Below are 18058 nucleotides of genomic sequence, written 5' to 3'. Positions count from 1 at the left end.
GGTTGAATTTCTAGTTCCTGGAATTTGCATATATGTGCAGGCTCAGTACAGTCTTGCCAGTTTTCTAAAGTAATTATACCAGTTTACACCTCCCCCAGCCACAGTGGTGCATGAGAATTCCAATTGCCCAGCATCCTCACTAGCACCTGGGTTTCTCTCAGTCTTTCAAAATTTTAGCCACTCTGATGGTGTGTGCCTCATTGTGATTTAATTGGGATGTTCCTACCAACTTATTTGCCATTTTTATATCTTTGTGAAGTGTCTGTTCAGCTTATTTATTGACTTTTCTATTGGATTGTCTTATTGATTTGTAGGAGGTCCTTATATATTATGGATATCAGTTCTTTGTAAGATAAATGTGTTATAAATATCTGCTGTAGCTTTTTTATTCTCTGACTGGTACCTTATGATGAAATGAAGTTTTTAATTTTAATGAAGTCTAATCTGTCCATTTTTCCAATTATAGTTAGTGCATATATACCATTTAAGAAACTTTATCTCCCTGAGTTAATGAAAACCACTCTAAAAAAATAAAATAAAATCTTCTTGAATTATTGTTTAACCTATCATGTTAAATCTGCGATCCGTTTGTAGTGGATTATTCATGTGGTTTAAGTTATGGGTCAGGGGTGTCTTATCTTCTTAGAGGGCTGTCCAGCACTGTTTATTAAACAGATAACCCATCTCCACTGCATGGGAGGGGTTCATTTGTCATAAAGCAGACAGTTTTATACATGTGGGTCTATGTGGCAGATTCCAGATCTTTTTGTGTATTCTTAGTTTATTTGTCCTATTTGTCTACTCTTGGGCCAGTACCATGCTATTTTCATTATTATAGCTTTCTAATATCTTTCTATCTGTTAGGATGATTTCTCCAACTGAATTCATCAAGATTTGTCTTTTAAAGTTTTGGGTGGATTTTATCATTTACTTCTTTTCCTTAAGGAAAAAACACCCTTTATTTAGTACTCTTACTTTCTAAGTGAATTTATGCCAAATGCTTCTCCATGTTCTAAATAAGACGTCATTGCTTTTAAATCTGAAAATCGTTGTCAGTTCCTGAGAAATTCAGTTTTGTGAAATATATTGTATACGATTGTCCATAATTCACAAGTGGCTTCCTGTTAGAAATTCTATTTCTTTGAAGCATGCATTAAGCCTTCTTGGCAACAGACTTTGGCTCAAACTTTTTTGTTAGCTTTTTTTTTTTTAAGACATTATTTCTTTACAAGAGTGAACCTTGGAAATGGAAATGGTGCCATGTTACATTCTAGACAATGTTTTGGTCGATTTTTACTACATATAACTGGTATTTTATGGAGCATGGGTGTTTCCTTGTGATGTGACTGGAGACTGTGCTATAGGAAGCAGACAGCTTGTCATGATCAGGCTGTGGTCTCCTGGACGTCTCAGCCAGACAGTCTTGCAAAATCATCAGCATCCAAAGATGGGAAGATCTCAGAGGTCAGTGGAGGTGGTTGGTGGAGGCTTGAGGCTATGGAGGAAGTCAGGTCTGCAGCAGCTGTCTCCAGGAGGCTGGGATGCCTAGCTCTAAGCTGGCTTAGCCAAGATCCTTATTCTTGCTGCCAAGAGGAAGTATCCTTAAGAAGCTAACTGCTTAGAAAGAAAGCAAAACAGTCCTTCACAAGGGAGCCTTTATCTTCCCTGCTGTTGATTACCATCTCTGTTTAATTTCTGTGCCCAAACACAGGTTGCTAGTTTCTGTAACAAAAATACTGAAAATATAGAGCCCAAGAGAAGAGAAATGAAACAAACAGACAAACAAACAAACAAAACCCTCTATATTTTTGTTTCCTTGTCTTATGATTGGTGGACTTTTAGTGTGTATGGATATTCCCCTCTGGTTTCCATAGTCAGGAGACGAGGTCGGGCCCATCTTTGAGACTGGCATTGGATGGGCTCTGAACATGACCATTATTTCCTCGCAGTGCTGTTGGCAGTTGGACAGACTCAGTATAATGCCCAGTCTCTTTTCAGAGGGTGAGGTCCCTGCTTTATCTGCTTCACTGCTGGGACCAGCGGGACTTTGGGTGGTTATCAAGTCATGCTTAATTATCCTCATTAGTAAATGTCCTTTAGTGCCCTTTTGGCCAGTAGGCCTGGTTGCAGATACTGTATCCTTTTTAATGATCTTCGTATCTAGTTCCTTCCCTATCAGCATCACTTATAAAATCAGGGTGAATGTGCAGTATAACCAACTGATAACTCACGCTGCTTCTGGAACCGTCCCCTTTTAGCCCCAGGATGGGAAATGGTAAGTGGTAACTTCCTGCTCTTTAAAGCTTGGACTTAAAGCTTGGTGTTCTTATATTAAAGAACATAGTTGTTCTTATATTAAACAAACTATAGTTGTTCTTGTATTAAACATATTCTGAATATGTAATATAATATTCACAATCATGTCTGACTCTTGTGACCCCATGGAGTGTAGCCCACCAAGCTCCTCTGTCCATGGGTTTTCCCAGGCAAGAATACTGGAGTCGGTTGCCATGCCCTCCTCCGGGGGATCTTTCCAACCCAGGGATCAAACCTACATCTCTTGCGTTGCAGGTGGGTTCTTTACCCACTGAGCCACCTGGGACGACCATGAATAACTTAAGTATTTTTAAAAAGAATCAATGGGTTTGATGACCAACTGGAAAGCTCTGCCCACCCTGATTGGATTCCTGAGGTTAGAGAATCTCTTCTGAGGTTCTGTAAGAGTAGTGTTTCTCACAGTAACTACACAGCAGGTTCTAGATCCATAGGATCCATCTGACTCATCCAGATATGTCAGGAAGAAGGGGGTCTCTGAACACAGAGGAGGTACAGGAGGTCCAGCAGCTAAGGAAACTGGGACGGAGGTGTCAGGCTCACCCAAATCCAGGGAGAGCAGCTCTCCCCTACCTGTTGTCCATGTACCATGGGGATACTAAAGTCTCCTTGATTGAGACCCAGACGTGCACATGTGAGGAATCATGTATCATTTCGGGATAAAAGGGCATCATGACAGGAGCTCTTTTTAGTGGCCCAGGATTCCGAAACCCAAGAGACTCAGTTGTGACTGCTGGGACTTCCCTGGTGGCCCAGCAGTTAAGACTTTGCCTTCCAATGTAGGGGGTGGGTGCAGGTTCAATCCCTGGTGGGGGAGCTAAGATCCTACATGTCTTGCGGCCAAAAAACCGAAACTTAAAACAGAAACAATATTGTAACAAATTCAATAAAGGCTTTTAAGATGGTCCATATCCAAAAAAGAAGGGAAAAAAGGTCTTTAAAAAAAGGAAGATGTGATTGCCATATGAGTGTCAGTTGAATTTTTTTCCCAGTGAAATTGGTGTTTTGCATGATTTTTAGGAATTAGGCTCAGTGCTTCAGTAGATCAGATCCCCAGCATCTCCATGACACCGAAAGCACTTTCAACAGAGCTGAAGCTCCTGAGATGAAGAAAGAACCCACAGTTCCTGTGCCTTCGGGTTTGGCTTTGAGGAAGAGGGACTCTTTGGGATGATGACTTAGTTTCTCTTCTCATTGATCCTCCACCTTGCCTTTTAAACCACACTAGAGTTGAACTTCCTGTACATCTAACCTGTGTCATGCTATTTCCCACTTTCGTGGCTCAGTTCAAGGTCTTTCCCAGCCTAGCCAGCCACCAAGATTCCATCTCAGGACACCTTCTCTTGGGGGGTCCCAGGTTGTATCAAGTGGGTCTGCTCTGCACTCTAGCAGCATGCTCTGTCTGCCTCTATTTTGAGATCTTACATGAAGCCTCGGTTCTGACCTTAAACCCCATGAGAGCAGGAAACTGTCACATTCATTTTTTATTCCGCTATCTAGGACAGTTGGCACCTGGCAGGCACTCATATATAGAATGTTTGTGCATTGGACCCTCTTCTAGAATCTCTTAGTTTGCAAGTCTTTCTACAGGGTTCATTGAACCATTGCAGGCTGATAACTTACTCTCATTTTTTTTTGAAATCTCTGATGGCTTCAGGAAATGATGATCATGTTCATAAATACTTGTGATTCATCACTTACTTGTTTATTACATGATCTGTGTCAGGCACTGGGCTCTGCTCTCAGTTTGCGTGTCTTTTATAATCTTCCCAACAAACCTATGCATTAGTCCAGTTTTCAAACCCAGGTCCATGTGATTGGAGAGACCCAGCTCTTGTGTGGGCTGGCATAGAGGTCAGGTGAAAGACATTTTCTTGTTGGTCTATGGCAGGCAGATATTACTGGGTAAAACCAATGAGGCTGAACACTTAGCCTCAGCTTGTTAGATAACCACTGCTAATCTTGCCTTAGAACAGGCAAAGAGTAAGACCTAATTAATTTGTTAAGCATGGCTTGCAAAATGGTGTACATTTTGACATTGACAAACGTAGAATCTGGAGAAGCAATATGAAGAGCCAAGTTACTAAGCGATCTGAGGCAGAGTCTGGGCAACAGGTACTAAAATCTAAAATCCAGGCTGGATGCCTAGACGGAAGAATGAGGCACAGGTAAAAGAAAGCACCTGGAGACCAGACCAGCCACCACCCTGAGACCAGAGATCTCTGCTTGAGCCAAGGTGGTCTCTAAAGATTACCCTCCGATCTCAGGAGCTACCCCCAGTGTGGGCAGCCAAGCCCGACCCTCTGACTCAAGCAGAGAATAGAACTGCTATATTTGATCCTTTGAAATAACTGCTTTACAAAATCTTTCTGCTTTATAAGCAAACTAACTAACAGATGGCTGACTCTGGACATACCTATGGAGACCACTTTCAGCATTTTCATTGTTGGCTGAAGCACACTCTGTTAAATGTGTTCCCAAGTTATTCATCCATTTATACCCACCTGCAAACACCAGAATATATTAGTTATTGAAAGAGTGACACTGATTTCACCAGAGGAAAGTTTCACCAGGAATTTGGGTTAGCACACTGCCATCCCTTTTCCATGCTGTTTTCAAAAACCTCCCTGGCCAGGTGCCTCACAGTGGTAGGCTACAGACAACGTATGTTCTGAACTGGCCGATATCCATTCCCTACTGGGCACTCAGTATTTTTAATATGGACTTGATTTGCATGTGAATTTTTATTTGCTACCCTGATCACTTCACATAAATGAACAGCATATTTTATGTAATTCTTCTTAGTATTCATTCTTCCTGACTAATTATGTTTATCATGTTTAGTTTAAGAGGTATGGAAAGCTACCTAATGATAAAGTAGCAAAGATTTGTATGCCAAATATGTGTTACCAGTGCACAAAGGCAAACAAAAAGGGAACAGAAACCAAAACCTAAGCTACTACGTGGTAAATATGCCAGAGTTCTATCAATTGGCCCAATCTACTGACTATTTTATAAATTGTATTGGAACACAGCCTTGCACCAAGTCCATAGTTTACATACTGTCTGTGGCTGCTAATACACAGCAACAGCAGAGTTGAAGGATTGGGTTAGCAAAAAAGTTCATTCTGGGTTTTCCCATAAAAAGTTCTGAACAAACTTTTTGGCCAACCCAATATTTTGACAGACATGCTATGGCCCCCAAAGCCTCAGATATTTACTGTTAAGTCCTTACAGAAAAAGCTGATCTCTGCTATAGACTTTTTCCGTTAATAAAGTTTTCATTCACTTTTTTTGTCCAAAGGTTGACTACTCTGTAAGTTAGCACAGGAAATGTATGTAATCCACCTAAGTCACTCAGTTAGATTGGAGAAAGCCAGGATTTGAATCTAGATTCTCTGGATTTAGAATCCATTTTTTAAAGTCACATGAAGCTCCCTTTTCTGTATTGAGTTTATGTTTACATTTATCTTAAGGGAAATTCCAAACCAATGTGACATAAACAAGTGAAGGACTTGGTTGATCTCTCACCATATTCCCAACCAAATATTGCCATTACTTCATTACCTATTTTTAGATTTCCTCCAAGCTAGAATAATAGGTCCTGCTAAGATAGAATGACTTTGACCTTATCAGGGCATTTTTGTTTTTGGTAAAGTTGGGGCTTGGGGTAAAAATATTACTGAAGATGCATTTAGAAGGTTACACTTTTTGTCTCTCAAGACACACAATGCTTGGAAGAGTTAAGCAAATATGTCCATGTATATAGGGCTAAGTGGTAACTGAATGACTTGGAAAGAATGGGAAATTATAACATAGAAAAAAATTAATCTCAAGCTTCTGAAGAAGCATCATCTTTCTGAAGCCCTTGTTGAAAGTGGAAATGAAAGTTGTTCAGTTGTGTCTGACTCTTTGTGACCCCATGGAATTCCATGGAATTCTCCAGGCCAGAATACTGGAGTGGGTAGCCTTTCCCTTCTCCGGGGCATCTTCCCAACCCAGGGATCAGACCCAGGTCTCCCACATTGCAGGTGGCTTCTTTACCAGCTGAGCCACAAGGGAAGCCCAAGAATAGTGGAGTAGGTAGCCTTTCCCTTCTCCAGGGGATCTTCCCGACGCAGGAATCAAACTGGAGTCTCCGGCATTGCAGGAGGATTCTTTACCAACTGAGCTATGAGGGAAGCCCTCTACTCTGCTAGAAATGCTCTGCTAGCCATATCCTCGTTTCTTTTAGCAGCACCTCTTTCGCAGCTTCGCATTCCATATTTTTGTAACAGTTTTACCTATAAAGTTTTTATTATATTTATTTTTTAAATATAACCATATATGCATATATACATATATACTTTTGGCTGTGCCCCTCAGTGGGTGGGATCTTTCTTCCCCAAAATGCACCCCCTGCATTGGAAATGCAGAGTCTTAACCACTGGACCCCCAGAGTACCATGAATAGTAAACCAAGGAAGCAGAAGCAATGAATGTGTTTCATGGAGACTCATCTCCCTCCATGGTGGGGAGTGGAAAACTGGTTCTGCAGTGAGACAAACATGGATGAAAACTGAGAATGGGGAGCCTTCATCTGTATGTTAAATCTCCATGTTATTTTATTTCTGTTAGGTTTATCAGTTAAACCAGAAAAGATGTTAGCATTTTTTTTGTTGTTTTGGGGGCTTTCATAATCCATAGAATCAACTTAGTTTTCCACAGCAATTCACCTGTGTAGATAGTTACCGTCATAACCATATCTCACTGGGGAAGAAAATCAGGTTGTAATGTAATTTACATAAAGTTGCAAGGGCATTTGACTTACCTCTCAGCAGCTGTATGGTAATGTGTTGACACCTTATTGCTATTTTATTCAATTATTTTTAATGCCTGGAGCTATGTAGGGTGAGGTGATAATGTTCTCCTTTTCTGTCTCCCAGTCCTTTCTGAGTTTCTTGCCTGTGGCGTGGTCAGCTCTTTTCCGGGTAACTTTTTTTTTTCCCCTTGAGAATTTTGTCCATTTACTTTCATGTTAGTATTTTTATTTCTCTCTTTCAGTCCTGAAACATTCAAAATGTTTACCTTGCCGGTTATCCATTTTAAATATAGCAAACCAACAAGGACCTACTGCATAGCGCAGTGAACTCTGCTCAACATTATGTGGCAGCCTGGATGGGAGGGGAGAATGGATCTGTATCTATGTATAGCTGAGGCCCTTTGCTGTCTGCTCAAAACACTCGCAACGTTGTTAATCAGCTATACACTCCAGTACAAAATAAGAAGTTTAATATAAAAAAAATGTTTACCTTATATATTTGGGAATTTAAAAATTTACTTGCTACTGTGAAAGGACTGTTTTCCATTTGAACTGCCCCTTGCCTGGGATATAGCAAAACTGGCTCTTGTGTTCCACCCCCGGTTCTCACCCAAGGAGGCCGAGAAAGGAGCAGGAACTTTGAGCCCCCTCCCCGTGCCTCACGTGCCAGACTGTTGGACTCAAGTGAAGACTCAGTTCTGACTAAAAGTCAGTCAGGCGTTAGCCAGCTGCGCACAGACCAGAGTCCTAAGTCCCCGTGCCTTCATAGCCTGATTACCTTGAACTTCCCTTCTGGGTCTTAAAGCGCCTCCTGTCCCCCCCGGCTCAGCAGACTCTTCTATTCATTTCCTCACTGGCCCAGACAACAAGCACAGCTTTTTATTCTTTTGCAGTCTAGTTGATTTACAATGTTGTGTTTAATTTCTCCTGTATAGTAAATGACTCACTTACATATTCTTTTCCATGATGGTTTATTGCAGGATATTGAATATAGTTGCCTGTCTACACAGTAGGACCTTGTGGTGTATCCGCCCTGCCCTCTTGGCCTCCACAAGTCTGTTCTCTGTATCTGAAGATGCGGCGTGTGTATTTGTTACTTTGCTTGCGCTGTTGGTCTCTGTTTGCCTCTTCCACACTGTCTGAGTCCATGACCTTGGGCAAATCATTAACTTCTCCAAGTTATGGGAATCAGTGGGATAGAACAACAGGGTTTTTGCTCAGAGTGTCTGAGGTATCCCATGAGGAGGCACCTAAGGTAACTCCTGACCGATGATGGGCCCAATGAAGGCTGATTTCCTTCTTTCACACTCCCAGAGCTGAAAATGGCATCAGGTACCCCGTAGGCTCCCTTAATATTCTTGTGAAATGGTAAAGGAGCATTTCCATCACTCTTTAAAATCCGTAATTGCACAAGTCTGTAGTTTCTGCTGGTCATGGGACTTTCTGAAATTTTTTCCTGTGACTCCAGAATTTCACTTTTTCCTGAAGCAGCACTTTACTCTATTTAAACATAACCAAGTGCCTTAAGGTCGATTCCTGGTATCTTTTTCTGAACCAATTATAAGTCATTTCAAGTCAGGGGAATTTAATAAGAAAAGGCAGAATGAGAGTTTAAGCTGCTGACTAACTTTTTACTGAATCTCCCAGAATTGTATCACCTTTTAAGATATTTTAAATCTTAGACCCAAACAAAGTCTTTCAGTTACTAGTAATGTTAATATTTAAAAACCCTAAATCCATGCCTACTTTTCATGGGTGTGTGTGCTTAGTCGCCCAGTTATAATTCTTTGCGACCCCATGGACTATAGCCCACCAGGCTCCTCTGTCCATGGGGATTCTCCAGGCCAGAATACTGGGATGGGTTGCCATGCCCTCCTCCAGGGGATCGTCCCAACCCAGGAATACAACCCAGGTCTCTAATATTGCAGGTAGATTCTTTACCATCTGAGCCACGAGGGAAGCCCATGAATACTGGAGTGGGTAGCCTATTCCTTCTCCAGGGAATCTTCCCAACCCAGGAATCAAACCAGTGTCTCCTGCATTGCAGGCAGATTCTTTACCAGCTGAGCTACCAGGGAAGCCCCTACTTCTTATGATCATTGACAGATAACATGTTCCAAACATTATTTAAGATTTTCTGTGGCCTTCATTTGGAAATTGGATTTCTCAGGGAAAGTTGACTTAAAAAGGTTGACAATCAAGAAAATTTTCAGATCCACTTTTTCTCTAGAGAGTCTTAGGAACCAAACAAAGGTTTCTTCTGGGACTGTGTCTTTATAATCTTCAGAAGTAAGTCCATGAACCCAGTGACCTTGAGAATGTTTCCAGTCTCCGCAATTCTCTTTATAATTTTTATCCTTCATGTTGTAATTTGTGTGTGTAAGTAAAGCATCATGAGATTATGAAGATGTATAATTTAAGAGGTTCACATAGACTGACCCCTTATCAAAAGGCTTAAAATTGTATCCTCGGGTCAGGACTCTGCCATATAGCACAGATGAATGTGGACAGAAAAATCCCATCCCTGTGTCCTGAGGACACTTCTGCCCACTTCATAACACCATCAGATTTTTATATCCTGTATTTGAAATCGACAAGGCAAACCATCACAGAGAAAAGTTAAGCCACATGTTCTAAACTAGATTCTAGCGTCCTGTAAATCAGTAATTTTGTGCCTCTCTTTTTGATGTTAGTGTATCTGAGGAGCGTGACACGTTTGCATCATGGGGGATGGTACTCACCATAGCAATAAGTCACAGCAGTGGCCACCCGGGTCTTTCTCTTCCTTCCCCTGATGAATTACTGCCATGGCATGTCATGTGATCCAAAGCACCTTTCTTGAATTGGTTGCTCTTGTGCACATCCAGCTTGAATATCATCCCTGAGACTTTCATTCAACACACTTCCTAAAACTTTTATTTATTTATTTATTTATTAATTTTTGGCTGCATTGAGTCTTTGTTGCTGTACATGGGCTTTCTCTAGCTGGAGAGACCGGGGGCTGTTCTTCCTTGCAGTGGCGTCTGTTGTTACAGAGCACAGGCTCTAGGCCCTCAGACTTCAGTACTTGTAACTTGTGGGCTCAGAAGTTGTGGCACACGGGCTTAGTTGCTCCGCGGCATGTGGGATCTTCCTGGACCGGGGATCGAACCCATGGCCCCCTGCATTGGCAGGAGGGTTCTTATCTGCTGAAATTCTCAACACGTTTTTAATAAGCACTTTCTGTGGGCCTGACATATTGACCACAGACATCTTGAAACTATCTGCTCTGGTTCTTTGGATAGTAAGAAAGGGCTGTCGAAAGTAAGAATCTATAAATGAACATGCTGTTGTATGTATACACTAATAAGTGAAACAGACCAGATAGATAGGCTGTCCTTGTCCAAAGAAGCTAGATGCTCTCAGCTGTAACAAATAGCTGTGTCAGAAGTGAAGCCTGGCTTTATGCCAGATCTTCCTGTTTTCAGGTAAAATATCCCAACATCTATAGGTTGACAACTTATTAGAAAACTTTTTCTGCACTGTCAACCAAACATAATGGATTTCTGTTCATCACTTTGGTATGGTGGGAGCTACATAAGAAATGAGGGTGGACAAGTTCTTTCCACATAAGAAATAGCACAGGCATATCTCACGGCCTCTCATGTCTTCAGTTATGCCTCAGAAATCGATCTGTATTCTTACATGGAATGATCATGATATACTGAAGACTGTCAAGAAATATGTCACCAGGTCAATGGCAACCCACTCCAGTATTCTTGCATAGAGAATTCCGTGGAAAGAGGACTGGTGGGCCACAGTCCATGGAGTCACAGAGAGTCCAGACACGACTGAGTGACTAACTCTAAAGACGGTCCTTAAGCATAAGATTCAATTACTTAATTTCATGTAATTGAGACCTCTAATAAAGCATTTTACACTCTCAGTGTAAAAATATTTATTAACTGTCATCATCCATCTACTTACAGTCTGTTTTCCCCCTTCTACAAAAAGCTTCCATCAGAAGACATGCTTACTCATGGTTACCCCCTCTATTAAGCTTGGTAGTTATGTAATTAAACATGGCATGGAAAACCATGCCTCTTCACATGCAAGCATTCAGAATTCTCTAAATGAATCCCCCTTTCTATTTTGTGAAAAGCATTTTAACATTTCAAAGGTTTTTGCATCTGTCGTATCATTGTCTGCCCCTGCTTTCAGATAGTCTATAAATAACTCATACGTCCTATAAAATTTTAAATGGAGGCACATGTGTGCAAGATCAAGGTGTTTTCACTCAAGTTTTGTATGGATGCTTTAAACTATGCTCCCCTGACAGGAGACTGCATCCGCGTGCCTTTGCTCACAATGTGGATTCCTCCAGAACAGTCTTTTCTCCTGAACCCACATGTCATTCAAGGTGCAAACCTGATGTGTTCTTTCCTTTTCTGAGCATTCTATATTTGACACTGTCCCGAGTTTACATCCCACTTTGACTTGTCCCTAGTCTGCGTACCTGCCTCCCCTCCTCCCTTGTCACCTCGTCCATCACTCAGAGGAGGAGCTTTTTCTGAGTGCCTTCACTCATTAGCTTAGCTGAAGCCCTTGGTAAGGAGTTGTTTAGTGGCGGGTAGTCTAGGGAGAAGGCAATGGCACCCCACTCCAATACTCTTGCCTGGAAAATCCTACCAGGCTGCTGTCCATGGGGTCGCTTAGAGTCAGACACGACTGAGCGACTTCACTTTCACTTTTCACTTTCATGAGCAGCAGTCTAGAATGAAGGCATCTCAACAGAGCTCAGTTTTTTTTTTTTTAAATATTTTTTAGATTATTTTTATGTGGACCATTTTTAAAGTCTTTAGTGAATTTCTAACAGTGTTGCTTCTGCTTGATGTTTTGGGTTTTTTGTGCCCTGAGGCATGTGGGATGTTAGCTCCCCGACCAGGAATTGAACCCACACCCCCTTCATTGAAAGACAGAGTCTTAAGTACTGGACCACGAGGGAAGTCCCTAGTGTTTGGTTTTAGGCCGACATTTTGAAATCAGACACACCTAGTTTTGATGCTCATGTCAATAGGATAGCAGCTGTGTGACCTTGTACGTGTTAGTCAACCCTTCCGAGTCTGTTTCTTTATCTCAAATTATGAGAATGAGAAGACACTTACAGGAGGCTGGTGTAGCGCCTGGTACAGAGTGGGTTGAATATCAGTGACCCTTCCCCTCTTGCTGTTGTTTTAATCATTCCTCATATTCCTGCCCCTCCTCCCTCATCCATCCCAACCTTGTAGCTGGGACAAGAGCTAGGCTTTGGAGTCTAATCTGTTTGAAGTCCTAGCATATCTCTGTGTCTTATTAGATCTGGAGCCTTTGACATATGAATTGAGTGATTTAGACTCAGTTTCCTCAATTCTTAAAAGAGGATAATAAAATACAGTGTCACACAATGTTGTTCAGAGCATGAATGAGCGAACATATGTAAAGGATCTTGAGCATTGCCAGAGCATGGTAAATATTCAAGCGTTGAATGAATCAAAACCACTATAGAGATACTGTAAACAGTTTTGAGCTGGTTTTAGACAGAGATGAAGCCTGAACTAAAAAGAGTCCCATAAAATCTGTACTTTCTGTAAATATCAACAGTGAATTAGATAATTTTGGTTAAGCTGGGGATGTGATGTTTCTTATTACCAGAATTTAGAGGTTTGAAAACTATAAAGTATTTGCCCAAACCTAAAATTTTGATTCATTTCCACATTATACTTAGTGTCTTTGGACATTCTTGTTCAGCTGGCTGATGCTAAAGCTCAAAATAGTTAAGGGCCTAACCAGTGCCCAGAGCATCCTTCTTCCCAAGTTCTTCTCTGCCTCACAAAGTGGACAGGCTCTATTTCAAAGACATACCCCCAGGACTGCTCTGGAAGAGAATACACACTCCATCATACCTCTGAGCCAGGGGTTGGTAGACTTTTTCTGTAAAGGACTGAATAGTAAGGCTTCGGGCCCCATATATAGTTTCAGTAGGATATTCTTCTTGACCACTGTTTTAAATAATCCTCTAAAAATGTCAAAGTCATTCTTTAAGAAAAAAGGCCACAGGTCAGACTGGTCCCACCCATAATAGTGTCAGACTCTAGGCACTGAGGGGGCTTTCCAGGTGGCGCTAGTGGTAAAGAACCTGCCCGCCAATGCAGGAGACACAGGAGATGTGGGTCAATCCCTGGGTTGGGAAGATCCCCTGGAGGAGGAAATGGTAACCTACTCCAGGATGCTTGCCTGAAAAATTCCATAGACAGAGGAGCCCAGCAGGCTATAGTCCCCAGGGTTGCAAAGAGTCAAATGCAACTGAGCATGCACACACTTCCTACAGATGTTTGAAAAGAAGAAAGAGTGAAGTGGCCTTGAAACCCTGATGAACTAAAGCTTTCCTTTAAGTAAAGGAACATACACTTACAATAATTTTTTTAATATTAAAGCAATATAATATTTTAGGGGAGGGAAAAGTTTTCTCTACCCTCCAAGTATCCTTGGCTGGCTCTGAAAATTAAACCAACAAAGACAGATTAACAGGAGAAGAACAGACACGTTTGATGGAACTTTTACCTCCATGTGGGAATCTCCACAAGAGAATGCAGGCCCTGGAAGAAGTGACCAGAGATGGGAGTGTTTATACCCTGTAGACGAAGAAATAGTAACTTTGTAGAGAACTGATAAGACAGAGGTCTTGGGCTTAGAGTAGTAAATGGTAAAGAAGTCACTAGGAGGATAAGGGTTAGTTTGAAAAAAATTTGCCATTTAAAAAATGTTAATAATGTCATTTGCCGCAACATGGACTGTCATATTGAGTGAAGTAAGTCGTAGAAAGACAAATATTGTTATGATATCACTTATACATGGAACATTAAAAAAGAGCACAAATGAACTTATCAACAAGACAGATATAGAGTTATAAATGTAGAAAACAAACCTGTGACTCTCAGGGAGTAAGAGCAGGGAGGGATAAATTGGGAGATTGGAGTTGACAGATACACAGTACTATATATAAAATAGATAACTAATAAGGACCTACTCTATAGCACAGGGGAGTCTGCTCAATACTCTCTAATGATCCATGTGAGAAAATAATCTGAAAAAGAGTGGATATATGTACATGTATAACTGATTCACTTTGCCATACGGCAGAAACCAATACAACATTGTAAATCAACTATACTCCAATAAATTTTTTTTTAAAAAATAATAGCACTTTATTATAACCAAATACACCCAAATATGACTATTACATTGTGGAATTATAGATGAGATCACTTTCTCTTTATAATTTTTAATTTTCTGAGTTTTATATCATAAACAGATAGTTTTACTATCATAAAAAAAGGAAGTTTCTTTGTACAGAGTTCTCGGTCCCAAATGCTATTCTCTAGTGGTAAGGAGGGTTTCTCTCCTCCTGGTTTAAGGAGAGGGGGGCCTTTCACATCAGAATTTTGTGACCTGTTTCAGAGAAGAAGGGTGAGATGGGGAGAGTCAGAGTGACTTTCTTGTTTCAGCTGTTTTTCAAAAGAGTGCTTGAGCTTCAGATATTTAATATGCCACATTGCCATATCTGAGGGCAGCCTGTTCGGAACCCCATCAACATTTAATGAGCACTTTTGCTTCTGTGGTACTACCATATTTTCTAGTCGATTTTTTTAGTCATTTTGTAGCGGGACCTCCTCTCACTGCTGTTTCCTATTGGAAGCTGATGAGGAACATAGGAAAGCAGATGGCGCACAGACTGTCGAAATGAAAAACACAGAAGAAAGAGCTGCGTGAAAGCAATATTTAATCATAACATGAAAAGCTCGTAGTGGCAACTTTTCCATTATGTTAAATTTCATTCATTTCTGTGCATTCTGGGCATGCATTTAGAGACAGAGGTTGTGAGTTCCCATCCTCATGCCCGTCTTCCATGGGGTTTTGCCCTTGTCTCTTGCAGGACTACGATCTGAGCCAGCTCCAGCAGCCTGATACGGTGGAGCCGGATGCCATCAAGCCAGTTGGAATCCGACGGTTGGATGAGAGGCCCATCCACGCAGAGCCCCAGTACCCGGTTCGATCTGCAGCCCCGCACCCGGGGGACATCGGGGACTTCATTAATGAGGTGCCGAGGGGGACTCTCTTTCTTTATAAGGGTGTTTATTGGATGCTAACAGTACTATTGAGACTTCCCAGGTGGCTCAGTGGTAAAGAATTCACCTACCAGTGCAGGAGATGCAGGTTCGGTACCTGGATCGGGAAGATTCCCCTGGAGGAGGAAATGGCAACCCACTCTAGTATCCTTGCCTGGAAAATCCCATGGACAGAAGAAACTGGTGGGCTAGAGTCCATGGGGTTGCAAAGAATTGGACACAACTGCATAACTAAACAACAGAAGTACTATGGAGACCACAATTTGATGAGAATATAGCTATGTAGTTTATTAAAATACAGCTTTTTTTTAATGTTATTTTTGTGCAAAAGCCAATGTGACTTCAGTAACAGAGAACAGATGAGATGGCTCTGCTCAGCCCAAAAGAGATCTGTCAACTGCTATTCTGTATTTGTAAATCACAGCCTTATATGTTACCAGTATTAGTCACATTCTCTCCCAAGGATTTTTCCCATGATTACAAGTAATCAATAGGCCAAAGATATTATGCTTTGTGTTTAAGTCGCTCAGTCGTGTCCGACTCTGTGACTCCATGGACTGGAGGCCGCCAGGCTCCTCGGTCCATGGGGATTCTCCAGTCAAGAATACTGGAGTGAGTGGCTATGCCCTCCTCCAGGGGATCTTCCAAACCCAGTGATCCAACCCAAGTCTCTCATGTTGCCGCCGGATTCTTTACCGACTGACCCACCAGGGAGGCCCAAGAATACTGAGTGGGTAGCCTGTCCTTTCTCCAGGGGATCTTCCTGACTCAGGAGTCGAACCAAGGTCTCCTGCATTGCAGGCGGATTCTTTACTAGCTGAGCTGCCAAGAAAGCCCCAATGATATTATAGTGTATTCTGATTTCATTTATTAGCACTGATACATGCAATAATAGTTTGCTTTCATTTCCCTCACACTGTACCCTTTGAATCCCACAAATGAAGAGAATTCAGTGCCTTCCCACGTGACTCAGTGGTAAAGAACCCACCTACCAAGTGAGGAGACATAAGAGACACGCATTTGATCCCTGGGTTGGGAAGAACCCATGGAGGAGGGCATGGCAACCCACTCCAGTATTCTTGCCTGGAGAATCCCATGGACAGAGAAGCCTGATGTGCTGTAGTTCCTAGGGTCACTAAGAGTCAGACACAACTGACGCAACTTAGCACGCATGCACCCAACGACTAGAGAGTTCCATCAAATAAGATTAGCAGGAAGCGCAGCTAAATTAAATACTATGTAAGTGATTTAAATACTTGTCTAGTTGAGGAGTTTTAAGAGCTTCTGCAAGAGGCAGGCTAATTCTCTGTTGAATATAACAGATAATGATTTCCACTGTCAAAATTATTATGGCATTCTTTTATTTCATTACTGACCAAGAGTTCTGCTACATTTAATCCTGAAGTTTTGAAGTCAAATGATTTAATACTGCTTCTTTTGATCATGTCTACAGTTTTACTGCAATTCTTCTCTGGAATTTTTATTGTTAGTTTAAGAGAACGATATATATTGATATTGATTGTGAATATATGACAGGACTCATGTTCTCTGGCCGTGTCCTGGCATTCAGAAACAGCAAGGCCAGGATTGGTCTCAGTGCCTTTCACAGTGGAAAGCATCTGTTGTACATTATTGCCTTCAGTCCTGTGCTGATAAGATTCATTTCCTGAAAATGAAACGGTTAGTGGCTCAGTTGTGTCCGACTCTTTGCAACCCCATGGACTGTAGCTCACTAGGTCCTCTGTCCTTGGGATTCTCCAGGCCAGGATACTGGAGTGGGTTGCCATTCCCTCCTCCAGGGCATCTTTCTAACTCAGGGATCAAATTCAGGTCTCCCACATTGCAGGCAGATTTTTTTTTTTTAACCATCTGAGCCACCAGGGAAGCCCCATTTCCTAGGCTTCCTTGAAACAGTCATATATTACATCTACATAATCAATCTACCTTAGTTTTTAGATGCTCTTATAGTTTGTAGGAAAAATTTTGAAACACAATTCGCTAATCTGTCTTTACAAATATTCATTACTATCTATTCCTAAAATACATGCTGCTTTTTGAACATATCTGTTCAATTCTGTTAAATAGTTAATAGATTAATTTGTAGTTGACATGATTTAAAAGCTAACAGAAGGCAAAAACAGAGTGCAGGTAGCTCCTTTATGTATAAAAATATGCCCTGACTTTTCCATATTATTTATATAGTAGGCTTGGTTAGGGGAATCGGCAGGAATATACATACACACACACACACACACATATATATAACTAGATATCTTTGAATATGTAAGCATGCCTGATGAGTTTACTTCTAATTTAACTTTCATCCTTATTGTTTATTCTTGTGGTTGTTGGATTTCAAGACACGGTGAATCTCCTAAATGTAGGTATAGGCATTGGACTCATAAAGCAAGAATTCTGGCTTCAGTGAAATTCAACAGATACTCACCTGAAGGTATCCCTAAAGTATCACTGTTCTGTGGGACTCCTCCATTCCATCGGGACACTCCTCTTTTCTGAAGACAAAGTTCAAGCGCTAAGGGTCATTTCTAAGGCTGTTTGTAATCTGTGTCCTGCCCTCCTTTCCATCCATATTCTCTTCTTGTGCTGCGGCCCCGCCAAACTATTTGTAGCCCCTCAAAAGCATCAGAGGCTTAACTATAAATTAACTTTTCCGACTGAGCGGCTAAACAACAACTTTTACAACAGCCAACAGCTTTTCCGAAGCCCTTCCTTCATAGGAGTCAGGAGATACCCATTTAGCCTTCAGATGCAGCTCAAAT

At 41.4% G+C, this 18058-nt stretch overlaps 1 protein-coding gene across 1 annotated transcript in view; it reads left to right on the top strand.

Moving 5' to 3' along the window:
- The window catches only part of CDH2 (cadherin 2), a 248326-nt gene that overhangs the window by 219537 nt on the left and 10731 nt on the right, over nucleotides 1–18058 (top strand). Inside the window, exon 15 of the mRNA XM_020870897.2 lies at nucleotides 15086–15250. Within this exon, the coding sequence (XP_020726556.1) occupies nucleotides 15086–15250 (165 nt within the window). The remainder of the gene's footprint in view (nucleotides 1–15085; nucleotides 15251–18058) is intronic.

Source organism: Odocoileus virginianus, chromosome 22, assembly GCF_023699985.2.
Source record: "Odocoileus virginianus isolate 20LAN1187 ecotype Illinois chromosome 22, Ovbor_1.2, whole genome shotgun sequence".
NCBI classification, from domain to species: Eukaryota; Metazoa; Chordata; class Mammalia; order Artiodactyla; family Cervidae; genus Odocoileus; species Odocoileus virginianus.
The sequence above is the reverse complement of the archived record's forward strand: the minus strand, read 5'-3'. Positions and strand labels throughout refer to the sequence as shown.